Source organism: Phasianus colchicus, chromosome 1 (genome assembly GCF_987193195.1).
Source record: "Phasianus colchicus chromosome 1, bPhaCol1.hap1.1, whole genome shotgun sequence".
Taxonomy (NCBI): Eukaryota; Metazoa; Chordata; class Aves; order Galliformes; family Phasianidae; genus Phasianus; species Phasianus colchicus.
In genome coordinates, this window is record NC_143436.1 from 49,545,612 (window position 1) to 49,560,004 (window position 14,393).

Genomic DNA, 14,393 nt, shown 5'->3' on the forward strand with positions numbered 1-14,393 from the left:
ACTGGCTGCAGGATTGAGTCTAGAGAGTGGTGGCCAGTGGCTCAATATGTGGATGGAGATCAGTGACGAGAGGTGTCCCACAGGAGTCAGTGCTGGGACTGATACTCTTTAATGTCTTAATCAGTGACATTGCCAGTGGGATTGAGTGCACCCTCATCAAGTATGCTGATGACACCAAGCTGTGGGTTGCAGTAGACACACCTGAGGGACAGGATGCCATCCAGAGGGACCTGGACAGGCTTTAGCAGTGGACCCAGGAGGACCTTTTGAGGTTCAACAAATCCAAATGCAAGATCTTGCATCTGGGTCAAGGCAATCCTCACTACCAGTAGAAGCTGGGGAAAGAAAGGATTCAGCACAGACCTGCTGAAAAAGACCTGGGAGTACTGGTGGATGGGAAGCTGGACATGAGCCAGCAGTGTGCCTTTGCAGCCCAGAAAGTCAACCATATCCTGGGCTGCATCAAAAGATGCATGGCCAGTAGGGTGAGGGAGGTGATCCTGCCCCACTGCAGTGGTGAGGCATTACTTGGAGTACTGCATCCAGATGTGATGTCCTCAGTACAGGAGAGATATGGACCTGTTGGAGTGCATCCAAAGGAGGGCCAAAGAAATGATCCACAGGAATGATCCAAGGAACACCTCTCCTATGAGGACAGGCTGAAAGAGCTAGGGCTATTCAGCTTGGAGGGAGATCTGAGGTGACCCAGTAGCAACCTTTTACCATCTAAAGGGGAACTACAGGAAAGAAGGGGACAGACTTTTTAGCTGGGCCTGTGGTGATAGAACAAGGGGAAATAGCTTCAAGTTCAGGGAGGGTAGACCTAGGTTGGACATAAAAAAAAAAGTCTTTCATAGTGAGAGTAATAAAGCACTAGAACTGGTTGCCTAGAGATATGGTTGATGCCCGGTCCCTGGAGACTTTCAAGGTGAGGTTTGATCAAGCTCTGAGCAACCTGATTTAACTATGGATGTCCATGTCCATGTATGGGGGTTTGAATAGAGACCTTTAAAGGTCCCTTCCAACTCTAAGGATTCTATGATTCTATGATCAATTTTTCAGTACAGATGCTTGCAAAGGTTAGGTAGAAGAACACAGTACAGACAACATCCTTAATTGCCGTGTCCTGAATTTTTGAGGTTTGGGGTCTTCGGGGTTTTTTTGTTTTAATCACTGCTTGGGTTGATTCTTTCTGCCTCACCTCAAACTCTTTTTTAGTAAGACAGAATTTACTTTTGACTAATTTTATATTGTTCTGTTGTTGAGACAGAAGTATGTTGCCTGCATACTCAATTGTTACACAGTCACCTCATTTCCAGTATCTTGATTTGATAAATATATTACCAAAGTGGCTAACTAATTCTTTGAATCTAGACATTATTCAACTTTCACTGATAAATAACGAGAAGAAAGCTATAATAGACCTAGAAAAGTTTCTGTGATCAAAATATTTCAATGTAAAGTCTCACTTTTGCCCTTATTTCAAAACTTTCTGGAAACTGAGGTTGAAGTTTTGTGTTCAATTTAAGATGATAAATATGCATATTGTTCCATTACCAGTTCTTCCTCTTGTGACTGAAAGAGCTGCCTGTTGAAAAGATGATGTTGAGTTGCCAGCTCAGTCCACTATCTAGGATGTTTTGGGTAATGTGGGAGAAGCAGCTCAGATACAGATTAGCTTAAACTCATTGTGAACCTGCCCACTCAGTCTTGGTAAATGGCCAGGTGCTCACAGTCTATCATCTCATGGGTAGGAGGCAAGCAGGATATAGAGAAGTAGCTGTGGTAACAACCTTCTGTATAGTAATGATTTATATTTGAATAATAACTTCTGACATCCTTGGGTTGACCTCTTCTCACCCTTTGCTTTTGTTTATGCCTGGTGCTTTCTGTACACAGGACTTTGAGTTGTGATGATTGAGTGTTTGCAGGCTGATTTCTTTCCATTTGCCTTGGGAATGATGAATTAAAACCTCTTTCCAGTGCTGCAGACTTATCTTTCCCTGATTGCTCTTATATTGCATAGGAGCCACCACGACCTGTACACCCTGCCCCGCTCCCAGAGGCACCACAGCCACCACGCCTGCCCCCTGAAGCTGCCAACACTTCTCTGCCTCAAAAACCACAGCTGAAACTGGCACGGGTACAGAGCCAGAATGGTATTGTGCTGTCATGGAGTGTCATAGAAGTGGACCGGAGTTGTGCCAGTGTGGACAGTTACCATCTCTACGCATACCACGAGGACCCGAGTGCTACTATGCCTTCCCAGTGGAAGAAGATAGGGGAGGTGAAGGCCCTTCCACTACCTATGGCATGCACTCTTACTCAGTTTGTGTCTGGCAGCAAATACTACTTCGCAGTCCGAGCTAAGGACATTTATGGCCGTTTTGGACCATTCTGTGACCCCCAGTCTACAGATGTAATCTCCTCCCAGAGCAGTTAATCTGGAGTTCTTTGGAGCCTTTAAACCCATCCTACTTCCAAGGGTTACCCTGGTTTTGAGGGGGTTGATCCCATGCATGAAGTTCACTTTTAAATCCACTCTCTGCAGGATTAATTTAGACAGCTGTGCGATACACTACATGCATTCAGAACCAAAAGAAAAATCTCACTTCCAGCAAGAGAACTTGTTTTTCTGGATAGGTCAAGTCATGGGCCATTCAAAAATTTCATTTTCCTTCTCATGACAGCTGTTCCACCTAGACATCCACCTACTCTTTATTCAAGGGCACATTGGATGCCTGGGATTCTGCTTCAGAGTGGGAGCAAAAATATAAATTGCAGTTTTTTTCTGAAGCTGAACTACATCTGTAGTGCCTATCAGGGCACTAACATGAAGGGAAGAACAGATTTGCCTCTTGTACCTAGCTCTCTCTGAGCAGGCTGTGATACGAAAGGTGAATCAAGGTCTTATTTGTGTGCTGGAAGATTGAATGATCTGTTCTTAAATTACCAACAGTAATCAGCTGTCTGAGGAGAGGGAAGGGAACTTTAGTCTGGCCAGGGAACCGATGTCTGTGAATTCGGAGGTGGTGTAGTGGGAAAAAAATCACCCCACTACTTCCTACCTCTCCTAAATAAGAGCTCTTCTCTACTGTCACTATCCACCTCCATTCACACTTGAAGCAGGGCAGATCCTAGGACAGATCTGAAACTGGATTGTAGAAATCACATTCACACCTCTCTAGCTCAAATAATTTTTCTGCCTTTCCCCTTATACATCCAGCCCTGATTTTTAGATTTGTTTTGTGCCTTAAACAGTAATTTCAGAAATAAATGTAGCCAGATACCTTGTGGTGTTCATTTGCTTGGAGTTACTTCTCCTTTTACCCCCTTAGCCTTTCATTACTGCTTCTCATTTTCCTGGTCCACAGTTATTGTTTCTTTCTACAAAGACCAGGAAGTGTACATCTACTGATGCTGGACTCATTTTTATCTGTACTTTCAATTACCCTTCCCTCACTGCAATTAATGAGTTGTTGTTTCTGTCCTGTGAAGAATATTAGAGTGTATAGACAGTATTTTCCACCAGAGCCTTTCCCTCCTGTTCTTTTGGGAAAGCTGTATGCTGCATTTCAGCCAAAGAAACCTATGTGGTGTAGCACCATGAAAGCTTCTACTTGTTTACACTCAGTTTAGATGTTCAGTTGGTAGAAAAACGTACAAGGTTGGCTTCTTAGTCCTCTATCCCAGTCACCTGCCTGCCTCTGCAAAAAACTAACACACCCAGAGTAGTTTACACACTGGCCCAAAATTTGTGAGCAACTACAAATGTTCCTAGGAGCTTTCATGATGCTTCTGAGCTGAGAAATCAAAACAGTGCATCTGCCCCATTACCCTGTTGACATGTTCTTAAACTTTTTTTTATGCGTAACCAAATTGTAACACCTGAACAAGAAAGGATATGTAAGATTTTTATTTTGGAATTTTTAAGAACAAGGACAGCGTTTTGTTTCTGTCCAGCAGAACCAAATACTGGATTTAGAAGGGAAAATGTTTGGGCTTTTTTTAGATTTACTTCACCATCTGACAAAGCTGTAGATGTTACATATTTCTTAATTCCAATACTGGCTGTCTTGAAAAACTGAAATGCTAAGCAAGGTTGAAAAAGTCACAGAATATGGCTTGTGAAATAATCTATATTATAATGAATTCTTAAGTTGTGTTCCCTTCAAGAAAATTATGTGAAAGAAATTCAGTTGTAGACTTTTGTCCATACTACTTTACTGCACTCCTTCATACAGCTGGGATTGTTGCTTCCATCAGGTGAGTAACAAATACTGTCAGTATGGGAGTTGTATTGATTTGGGTAAGCAAAAATTCTGTCTAAATTCATGTATCATGAGAGAAGGCTTGCACTGAATCTCATGTATGAAAAGTGTTTAACTTTTCCTTTAAACGTTGTCCCCACATTGTTGGTGCCAATGATCAATAATGCCTTGATTTTTTCTATGCGGAATTAAATGTTTTCTCTGCCTATTTCAAGGAATAATTAATAATTCATTTACACTACTTATGAAAAGTTGAGTCTTTATAAAGGAAGTTCTGTAGTAGAGGTTTAGAGCAATTTCTTCCAGTTGGTAGCTGTTAAAGCATCAGTTTACTTTAGTGTCTTTGAGGTGGTACCAAAGGGCTGTTGGCCATATCAGTACAACAGGGTTTTATAGTTTGAAAGTTAAAATAAATATTAGAATCCAATTTGGAATTTACGCTGCTTACTGAATTTTGATTCCAGCCTCAGCTATACATTAGCTTTTCTATAGTTTGTGCTTGCTTTTAGATCACAGTTGTTACTAGCTCTGTCTTGCTTGGGATAGGCGGGTGGTGAGAATCCTGTGTCACAATTTGTTTTCCTTTCTCCAGTGGAGGTAATAGTTGGGATGGCCTGATATTGTGTGGAGGTTTTGTGGACTGCATCTTTAAAGAGAAGACTCATCTTTATTTACTAAAGAAAGATGTTCTTAACAGAGTTGACACTGGCTTCTTGCTTAATAGTTGTTTCTGTTATGTATGGCAGAACGCAGCTCATTTTTGTGAATAGATAAGCAGGTTAGCTACTGTTTACTAAGTGAGGCCATCGCAGTTGTAGAATGAAAGCAGACATCTCTTTCATTGCAGCAGATGTTAAGATCCAATTTCAGGATCTTAAGCAAGTGCTGGTGGCTAAGTACATGATAAAGCATAGCTTGATTTTTCAGATGTCTCACTCAGCTCTGACACATTGCAGGTAGCGATTCTTAACACTGATGTGCAGAGAACTATGCCACTTCTGTGAAACTGTTTCACTGTGGAGCAGATATCTGCAGTGAGTACTTACCCCTTATGTTAATGAATGGGAGTATTGCTTAACTCAGATGGCACTTTTCCCAATGTTTTTGAGTGACTGTTTTTTATTTATCATTTAATGTCCCAGAAACAATAAAAATATTGAGAAACTGAATTTCCTCCACTAACATTCAGAAATAACTGGTTTCATTTAATAAAATTTATTTGAAAGTATTACCAAAATATCTGGGAACATTCAGTACAGGTCTGTTAATGCTGTGCTTTAGACTGTAGTCATTGTAAAAGTGTTGGTTACCGGAGGATTCTAGTATTTCATGTTTAAATATGCTGCAAGTCTCTACACAGCTTTCAATTGGTAGAATAGACTAGAACAGTTCAGTTGGAAGGGATCTACAGAGATCATGAAGTCCAAATGGCTGACCACTTCAGGGCCACAACCGAGTTAAAGCATGTTATTAGGGACATTATCTAAATGCCTCCCTTTACCTAAAGCAAGTTTTTCCATATGTATTTTCAGTACCGTAGTATAAATTGTACCAGGCTAATGAGTTGTGCTGGTACCAATGAGTACATGACACATTAGCTGCACCACCTCAGATCTAGTTCTTCATGTTTTGGCAAACACTGCACTGATTCTACTACAGTTTTTATTTTCATCATGTTTCTGGTTTGGTTTAGGTTTGATTTGTGCCCACAGGCAAAAAGTAACTTAAGTTAGTTCTGTTTCTGGTTGGAAGGAAGCCCTCCTGTGGAGTGCTGATGGCAAAATGCCATTCTTTTCCACTGAGTTCCTCCTGCTCAGTGGAGGTTATAGCTTCACTGACCTCCTTTATTTCAGTACAAGTCTTAAAAAGCTTTACTGGATTCAAATAACTAAACCTTAGGAAGGGTGTAGACTGTAGGTGTAGCATGTGTACTGCAGCTGCAGTAACAACTTGAGAAGATGTAAGAGTGCAGAAGCAGGTTCATTTCAGCTTGTGTTTACTTCTGTGCTCCAGTCCAGCTTCCCTGAGAATGGTGGTTGTTCTCAGCTCTGCTCCTTTCAGTGTGCTTGCTACCCTTTAACATGTTAGATCACTGAGCACTAGCAGTGACGCACTCACACACCCAACATTTTTAGCACAAGGCTGGAAATGCCCATGGTGTCTTCCCTGTAAAAATAAGGGGTCTTATCCTGCTTCCTTTGAAAATAATGGCAAAACCCCCTCGTGCCTTCAGTGGGAGCTTGATTGGGCCCAATAGTAGGATCTGAGCACTGTTTTGTACTATAACAAAATATCCATACACTTCTTCCTTTATGCTGTTTGTCTTAAGAGTCCACTAAATCAGAATCTGTATTGTGTGTAGGGACCAGGTCAGATGTGTTCTTGCTCCCCAAACAGCCATTCTACAGTTCTAGACTATTGTATACACTGTACAAAATCAAGCTGTGATTCTGCCTTCTTATAAACTTCAGTATTTTCATTTGGTCAAAAATATCTATCCAGATTTTTTAAAATAGAAGCTTGATATATTAAATATATATTTTTTTAATTTGTTAGTTGGGGTAGGGCCGGGCATTGTATGAAAACACTGGAGAGTGGAGTTCAAATGACAGTGACTATGCCAGCCCTGCCACCAGATCTGTGTTCCCTTCTGAATAACTTCTGAGGGGCTAAGAAATTGCTAAGAAAAAGCAAATGAATTGATATTTTCTTTTCCTCCCTTCTGCCCACCTGTTAGAATGCATCTTTATTTCTCATTGTCATTGCACAGGCTGAGCATTCCTTTTTGTTTTGTTCTAATATATATTATATGCACACACACATATATTTATATATATTTGAAGTGCTGTCTTAATTTAATGGGGTGTATCTGTAAATAAGACAACTGGGTAGTAACTGTTTGGGGAGTCCTGTTCAGCTGTAGTAAGTTCTTGGCTATTGAGTCAAACATGCAAAATCCTTTGCAAGTAGCTCCATCCAACTTCTTGTTTTGCTTTGCAGCTGGACTTGTAAATACAAAAGGACTGCTTTTATGTCCAATTTAAACTGGGCAGTTGCAAGTTCTCCCCATTTTTGTATGTACTGTAGATTAGTGTGTGTGTATGTGTTAACTGTAGTGGGGTTTTGTCTGACAAGCCTGAAATTTATACTTTGAAATAAACTACTGGGTTTTTAATGTTTTGAGTCATCTGTGCTTAGTTCCAGACATCTCAGGTGACAAAGCACCACGTGTGTGTGCTCATGCTCTCCAGCCATGCTGCCTCGTGGAGGATGGGACAGCACCAGCTTTTCAGTTCTGCAGTCACAGTGCCACTTTGGTCAAGTAATGTCAACAGCAGTGATTTGGCTCCAGGTCATTCCTAGAAAGCCAGCTGCGTGATGCTGCTCCTCCAGGCTTCCCACCAGAGCAGAAATTAAAGCAATATGCTAAGTTATAGAAAGTTGCAGAGCAAAGAGGGGCTATGTATCCTGGACAGACATTCCTGAGAGTTGGACATACATATCCTGACTGAGTGCTGAGCCCACACTTCAAGGGCAGTATCATTAACCTACATTGGTAATAATTCCCTGGCACTTAGTAAAACTTGCTTCGAATCCTGACTGAAAGACTGTGTATGGATTCATGTTAAGTGATGACTGAATACAATCACACTTGAAAGTCCAGACTTTCTGCCTGTTTAGAACTGGCTGTTTAGAATACTGGTCTACTTTGTGCCTGTAGTTTAGACCATTACTTTCATTAAGAAATGTTAGCTTAAGCACTTTGCTCAAGTAGTGTTACAATTGCAGCTTGTGCAGGTGCTGTGCTGGGGACAGGAGCTGTGTCCCAGTCACTGTGGCTGCATTCAGCCTGAGCCAGGCTGTTCATGGAGGAAGGACAGGGTGCAGCACAGCAAGCATGTGGTGATCTTGAACCCTGCACACCCATTAAAAGCAGAAGAGTCACAGTCACATGGGTTAGTTTTACAGCTCACAAGGCCCCTTTTATGTAAACACTTAATCAGAGAAAAGGACTCTTCAAAGTAGAACTCTGTTTTCCCACCAAGTTGAAAAGCACAAGGCCATTCCTGTCATAGGGTAGGAGGCTCATGGTGTGACAAGGGCTCATATCCCCTTCCTTGGGAGCTTACAAAGGGACATCTCAGCTGTTGACTGCATCCATGTCCAGCACAGGGAAGCATCCACATGTGCCCCAGGGAAAAAGTCCAACACAGGGAGCTATGGCCAGTTCACTAGTCCTTATGGACTGACATTGAAACAATGCACTTCTATTTGTGCTTTCTGTTTTTAAATATAAAAACAGGAAAAGTTGGCAGTAAATACAATCTCTCCTGTTGCTTAGGAGTAACAGAATTCTTCCGGCTGCTCTGTGCTTCCATCTCAGCGAGCTGCTGCTTCCCAGCAGGTCCCTCCAGCACCCAGCTACCTCCTCTCCTGCAGGTGGGGTCCCCTATGAGGTACAGAGCCAGTCCAGTTCCACCTGTGCCAGCTGCTTGGCAGCAGCCCTTGTCCACTTACAGGAGTTAGAAACGCATCTCAAGGCAGCAATCAGGAGCAAACATCTGAAGGCTGCACAGTGTTCATATTTGGTGTTTATTCTGAAAGCACTGAGCCCACTGTCCTGTAAGGATGGAGCCTGCCCTTGTCACAGCAAGGGCTCACGGCACTGATCAACCAGGCAGAGGCTGCTGCCCTTGATCAAGGGCCAGCAGGAACTACATCCACACACTCCAAGCAAACACAAGCTAAGTAGCACATGGGGGTACAGCATTCTCCCAGAAGTGTCAGTAGAGTCATCTCCTCCCCCCCCAGCTCCGGGGAAAAACTCCTGTGCAGCACTATCTCTTGGCTTATACGTTTATTCTCCGACAACAGCAGAACAGCTGAATGTACAGCAATTATATGTGTACCCCTGCAGCCACTTAGTCATCATGCAGTGCAGATGCTCTCTGTAGCCTTGGACATACTTCCTCCTGCTCCAGCAAACAAATTATTTCATTCTCTGCACTGATTTTGAGCCTCAGCAAAATCTGCCATATTAATTTCTGGTCTCCCTTGGCAGAAATCAAGTACAAGGTGACAGCCAGATATTTAGGGCAAAATGTCAGTCAAGCTGCAGTAACCTACTTCCTTCCCCAGCCCTTGCCAAAACCTCACACATACTTCTGCCTACATGATTTGGGGTGGTACTGTGCTCTGTTTAAATTGGACTGTCAAGGCCAAGAGGAAAGAGCTGTTTATTTGTTGTGTATGTAATTAAGAAGGCTCGGTTACCTGCTATGGAGAACATGATTGTGACTCTTTGACAGTAACATTCCCCGCTGATAAGCAACTTGCAACACGTTGCCAGCACTGCTCAGACTAAAGGCAGACATGAAGCCAGCACAGAGGTAAAGCCACGTGGCTCAGCCCAGTCCTGGAGGCAGCTCCTGTGTCTAGACACAGATCACTTCTATGACTGCACAGCAGTTCATTCGTGCTCTGGGAGCGGCTGAGATGATGCTCAGATCGACAAAAGGCAGCATGGTGTCTGTTGCTTCCTATCCATCCCAGCTGAAGGGCCACCCAGACAGCCCAGAGGAGCAGAGCACGCGTGGTGCCACACAGAGCAGGAGAGGGGCAGGCAAGGCGTGGGGATGTGTACATCCAGCTGGATTTATTACACACAGGAATGAAAGTTTCCATGAAAAAAAGTAAAATCCCATTTTGGAATATCAATGCTGATTTTACAAAATTGGCCTCATGGTGACAAATTTGAAGTTGTACGATTCAGGCAGGCCCTGATGGCGTGTGTTGTTGAACCGCCTCCAAGTGAAGACCGGGAGACCGCCCTGCACTGGGGGACCATTGATGGCGGTGGCCGTGAATGCTGAGGCCAGGCGGAAATCTGACACCTGCAATAAAGGACAGAATGGTTGGCTGGTGTTTGACATGCACCCATCCCATAGCAGAAACAGCTCAGAGAGATTTGGTAACAAACACTACAGCAAAGAAATGGAGCAAGGGGAAAAGCATGCTGGTCAGGCAGAATTCCTCCCCTGCACAAAGGTATCTTCAGCCACAAAGGCAGTACTGAAGGGGCAGCAGAAAGCACACACAGCCCTTCGCACTATCCAGGGTGAGAGCAGCACATCCACCTTCACAGCAGTCCTCTGTGTGCCTGAGCACCCCCAAAAGGCCACAAGGGCAGCCTAAGATGATCTAGCATAAGCTCTGCTGTGTTAAGCACTTCATCCATCCCTTGGAAACTGTCAGACAAGGGCAGCACAGTTACTGCAACTGCCTGGAGCCCACCACCCTGTTCCTTCGTTACCTCCCAGTACAGCCCAGCCCATTCCCCTTGTCTAACTGCTGTCAAAAGCACCTGCTCCCTTGCCAGACGCCTCTATACAGCAGTTGTCTGGTTTCACACCATAACAACAGGGAGCTCCTGCTGGCCAACACAGCAAGCAGGCAGGCTAGCCTGGGCTTGAGCAAGCTAGAGGAGACAGTCAGCGCTGGCAGTGCCCAAAGTGGCTCCCATTCCAGTCTTCAAACTCAACCCAGAGGAGGTGGCTGGACTCCGCAGGATCTACCAAATGCCAGGGCTGGACAGCTGTACATACAGGTGTTGCCCCTCACAGTGAAAACACCACACAGGCTGCCCAGAAGAACTGCAGCTTTCTCCAACACAGTGGGTCCGAGGATTTTGGGTTTTTTCCTTAAAAAAAAAAGTGACCCTTGGCAAACTTTGCTCAAAGAAGTTTTACGGAGAAGTGGAGTCATGGAGCAGGATGATTCACTGGAGAGCAAGGCTTTTGTAAAGGTAAAATTAAAAGGAGGATAAAGACACATTCTTGTGGGCTCTGGGGACGCAACCAAGCAGCTTCCATGACCAGGAGGCCCAGAGTGTGCAGCAATCATTTTCTCTACCTTCCTCCAAGCAATGCAGGGACTCATTTCAACCTTCGCTCAGGCTCCTCCTGCTGCAAAGCTTCAGGGCTTAACCCTTAAACAACACAAGTTCCCATGAACAACATTCTTCTGCGTATTTCCCAGTGCATCCTCTGCAACACCACTGTACCAGGACTGGTGTCAGGGTCAGGAGCAGTACTGGGACAGAGTGAAGACATGAGGCAGGCCTGGCCATGCCCACCCCAGGAAAATGCACCAAAGGTATGAGAGAGCACAAAGAAACTGCAGCAAACATTCAGCAGAGACAGAAATTGGGGTTATTTACCTTGGAGTCATAGCAGCCTGCAGGCACTGGGAAGGAAGGATTCAGGTCTTCTCGGCAGCAAATGGTGTTGCAGGGATTGTGTTCAGCATAGGGATCGTGCTGGTAGTCTGGGGAGAAATGTTGCAGGCAGGGAAGAGAAGGAAACAAATGAGTCCCTTTATCCAAAGCCCTCTACTTCTCAAGTCCCCAAACCACTAAGAGCTTAGTAAGTATACAGCCTATCACACTGCTTTCATGCTCCTCTCCAGGTCTCAGATAGAAACCAGTGCTTATGTAAGGCAAGTTCCAAGTCCAAGTCGATTTAGCTATTTCTACATCCCAGGGGCACCACTGCCCACCTCTAACCACAAACACCCCTAATTCCATAGGACAAAAGCTTGCAGGAACTTTATGACTCATCAAAAAAACAGAATAGAAAGGGGTGGGAGGCAAGGAATGAAGAGTGCAGCAAAGAGAGCCCTCATGTTCCTGTTCTGGAACAAAGTAAGCAGAAGGAGCAAAGCCTTCAAATACCCACTGCAGTGGGCAAGCTAAGAGGGAAGAAGGACAAGCCTCAACACTTGCAAGCATGCTGCTACTCATAGCCCAATCAGTAGCAATACCACACCCTGGGAGAGGCCTCTCAATGCCCAAGCGCAGTAATCAGTGTGCTTCCTGTAATTGGGAATCAAAATATAGCATCTAAAGCTATTTGTACTGAGAGATGGGCTTAGGCAGAAGTTAATTATGCTAGTTTTAATCCAGTAACAAGAACCCTGTCAGGGAAAAACAGAGTATAGCATTACCTACTGAAGACCATCCTTCCTGGACTGTGGGAGCTGAAAGGGTGGGCAAAAGCCAAACTGACTTCAAGTTTCTGCACTTACAGCAGTGTAACTAATTTCTAAGTAACACTTTTCACTATAATAAAAGTAAATTAACACTGTTTTTTTAAGATCAGCTCCAAAACACAAGAATATATTTCTTACTGTTATATCTCATGATGTACTTCATGCTTTCTAAGTTGGTCACCTTGCCCTGGTCTCGACGGAAGATTTTTGCTCGTGGTGCAAGCTCATACGAGAAATCCAGCCCATACTTCTCAACATATGACGCATAACCACTGAGATTGTAAATCTTCTGATGGAAAGGAATATTGTATGAAGGCCAGTAACCTGCAAGAGAAACAAATAATCTGTTAGACACTTGAAAAGTTGAACACTCTTGCTTAAATAAAAAAAAAACAAAAACAACACATATTCCATAGTGCATTGCCTTAACAGCATTTCGAGGAACAACATGTCAAACTGGTTTGAAAGAAACAAAATAAGGCAACAGTCAACTGGAATGACTGGGGTTGTCTCCCTGAGTAACACACACAGGCAAACCGCCCCCAGACTTCCACCCTGAGGACTCATCCTGCAGAGCAGCTAAGATCAGACTTGCAGGAGCCTGAGGTAAAGACACAGATCAGCTACAGCCTTCTTGTAGAGGTTACACTCCTCCAAGGCTGTGCAAGGAAAGGTCATTTCCTGCTACCAAGCTTAGCTGCATGAGACTTGAGTGAATGTGCTCCCTTTTCTCCCTTCTTCCCAACACACCAAGATGCAATAATGCACCGTGCAATTAAGACAGATGGCAATTAAAAAGAATAAATAAAAACTCCTAAACAAATGCACATTCGTAACAGAGCACAGGTCCCAAAACAGCAGTTAGAAAGAGAGATCTGGGGAGAAACAAACAAAACCTGGAGATGAACAGATAAATAGGAACCATGAAGCAAGCAGGGGTGAGCAGGAAACAGGCCTGCAAAGAACACACAGATGCTCTACTGAGCACTGGAGACTGGAAAGCTGTTGCTGCACAGAGGGGAAGGAGATGCGGGAATAGATCCACAATTGCCACTTGAGGGTTAAGAAGCAGTTGATCTAAGCAGAGTGAAAAGCTCTTTTGCATCCCAGGCTCTGCAAGACTACAGAATCCATGCAGACACTTCAGTATTCAGCCTAAAACAGGCTTAACCAAGGGCTGACACTGTGGGAACTGAGGAATGTTCACACAAGGCCTTCTAACTTGAACCTCAGTACTAGTGTTCAGTAAGCCCTTTCCATGCACAAAGCACACTCAGCTAGCACAAAGACAGAGTTTTCCTAAGCCAGCAAACACTACAGGAGCTATTACCTTTCCGGAGAACATTTGTTTGATCAGAATATTCCACAAGGGTTGGGATCTGCTCTACAATGTACAACGCACCATCATCGAGGCTCTTCTGTAGCTTGACCTTCTTCAGGTCCAGCACCATGTACTGATTGTTGTAGGTCCCTAGGTACGAGAACAAAGAGTTACATGCCCTGTCTGGGAAAGAAAAGGGGCATGAGGGGGGGAGAAGGAACACATTCTTTCTCTTGAGGTTCACATGAAAGTGTACTTACCAGAGTTGCATTTTGAGAAGGTTTCTGCCCAAGCTTTGCCATTGTCTGCCATCATGTTAGCAATGCGAACCCTCTGCCAAGCAAACAGGGATTCAGGCACCACTTGCTTGATGAGGGTTTGGTTGAACACACTGTTGGTGGTCTGCAACATTATCAAGCCACTGCCTAGTATGTAAAAGTCATCCAGGGACACTAAAAAGCCTTAAATAACAATTACACAAAAAATTGTTATCTCTGAAACCTTGTTGTATTCATAGAACAAAGCAATCCAAGACAAAATGACATGAAGGAGAGTGCGTGTGCAACTTTTAAATAAAGCCATAAAAATATTAAAGATGAGATGGCAATTCCTGCTAGCACTATACGCCCACTGTCAGCACAGTTTCTCCCTTGTCATGCTTTCAACACATGCAACTTGCTTTGTTTGGAGCGTTTGTTTCAGGTTTGTATCTCATGCTTTCCCACTTGTTTCCCTTTCACATGTCAAGCAAT

The 14,393-nt window shown here is 43.8% G+C and overlaps 2 protein-coding genes across 13 annotated transcripts in view; one reads left to right on the forward strand and one right to left on the reverse strand.

Annotated features, from left to right (window-relative positions):
• Window positions 1-4,698, forward strand: part of ATF7IP (activating transcription factor 7 interacting protein) — a 96,186-nt gene extending 91,488 nt beyond the window's left edge. For all 9 annotated transcript variants that reach the window (XM_090141183.1, XM_090141156.1, XM_031600332.2 and 6 more), the window contains one exon: window positions 2,027-4,698. In XM_090141183.1, coding sequence (XP_089997309.1) covers window positions 2,027-2,443 — 417 coding nt within the window. In that variant the 3' untranslated portion in view covers window positions 2,444-4,698. The remainder of the gene's footprint in view (window positions 1-2,026) is intronic.
• A 4,147-nt stretch (window positions 4,699-8,845) lies between these two features.
• Window positions 8,846-14,393, reverse strand: part of PLBD1 (phospholipase B domain containing 1) — a 36,718-nt gene continuing 31,170 nt past the window's right edge. For 3 of the 4 annotated variants that reach the window (XM_031600337.2, XM_031600338.2, XM_031600339.2), the window contains 5 exons: window positions 13,902-14,102; window positions 13,651-13,791; window positions 12,459-12,644; window positions 11,491-11,597; window positions 8,846-10,165 (listed from right to left, as the gene is read on the reverse strand). In XM_031600337.2, the coding sequence (XP_031456197.1) occupies window positions 9,998-10,165; window positions 11,491-11,597; window positions 12,459-12,644; window positions 13,651-13,791; window positions 13,902-14,102 (803 nt within the window). In that variant the 3' untranslated portion in view covers window positions 8,846-9,997. The remainder of the gene's footprint in view (window positions 10,166-11,490; window positions 11,598-12,458; window positions 12,645-13,650; window positions 13,792-13,901; window positions 14,103-14,393) is intronic. The other variant, XM_090141252.1, reaches the window with a different exon arrangement.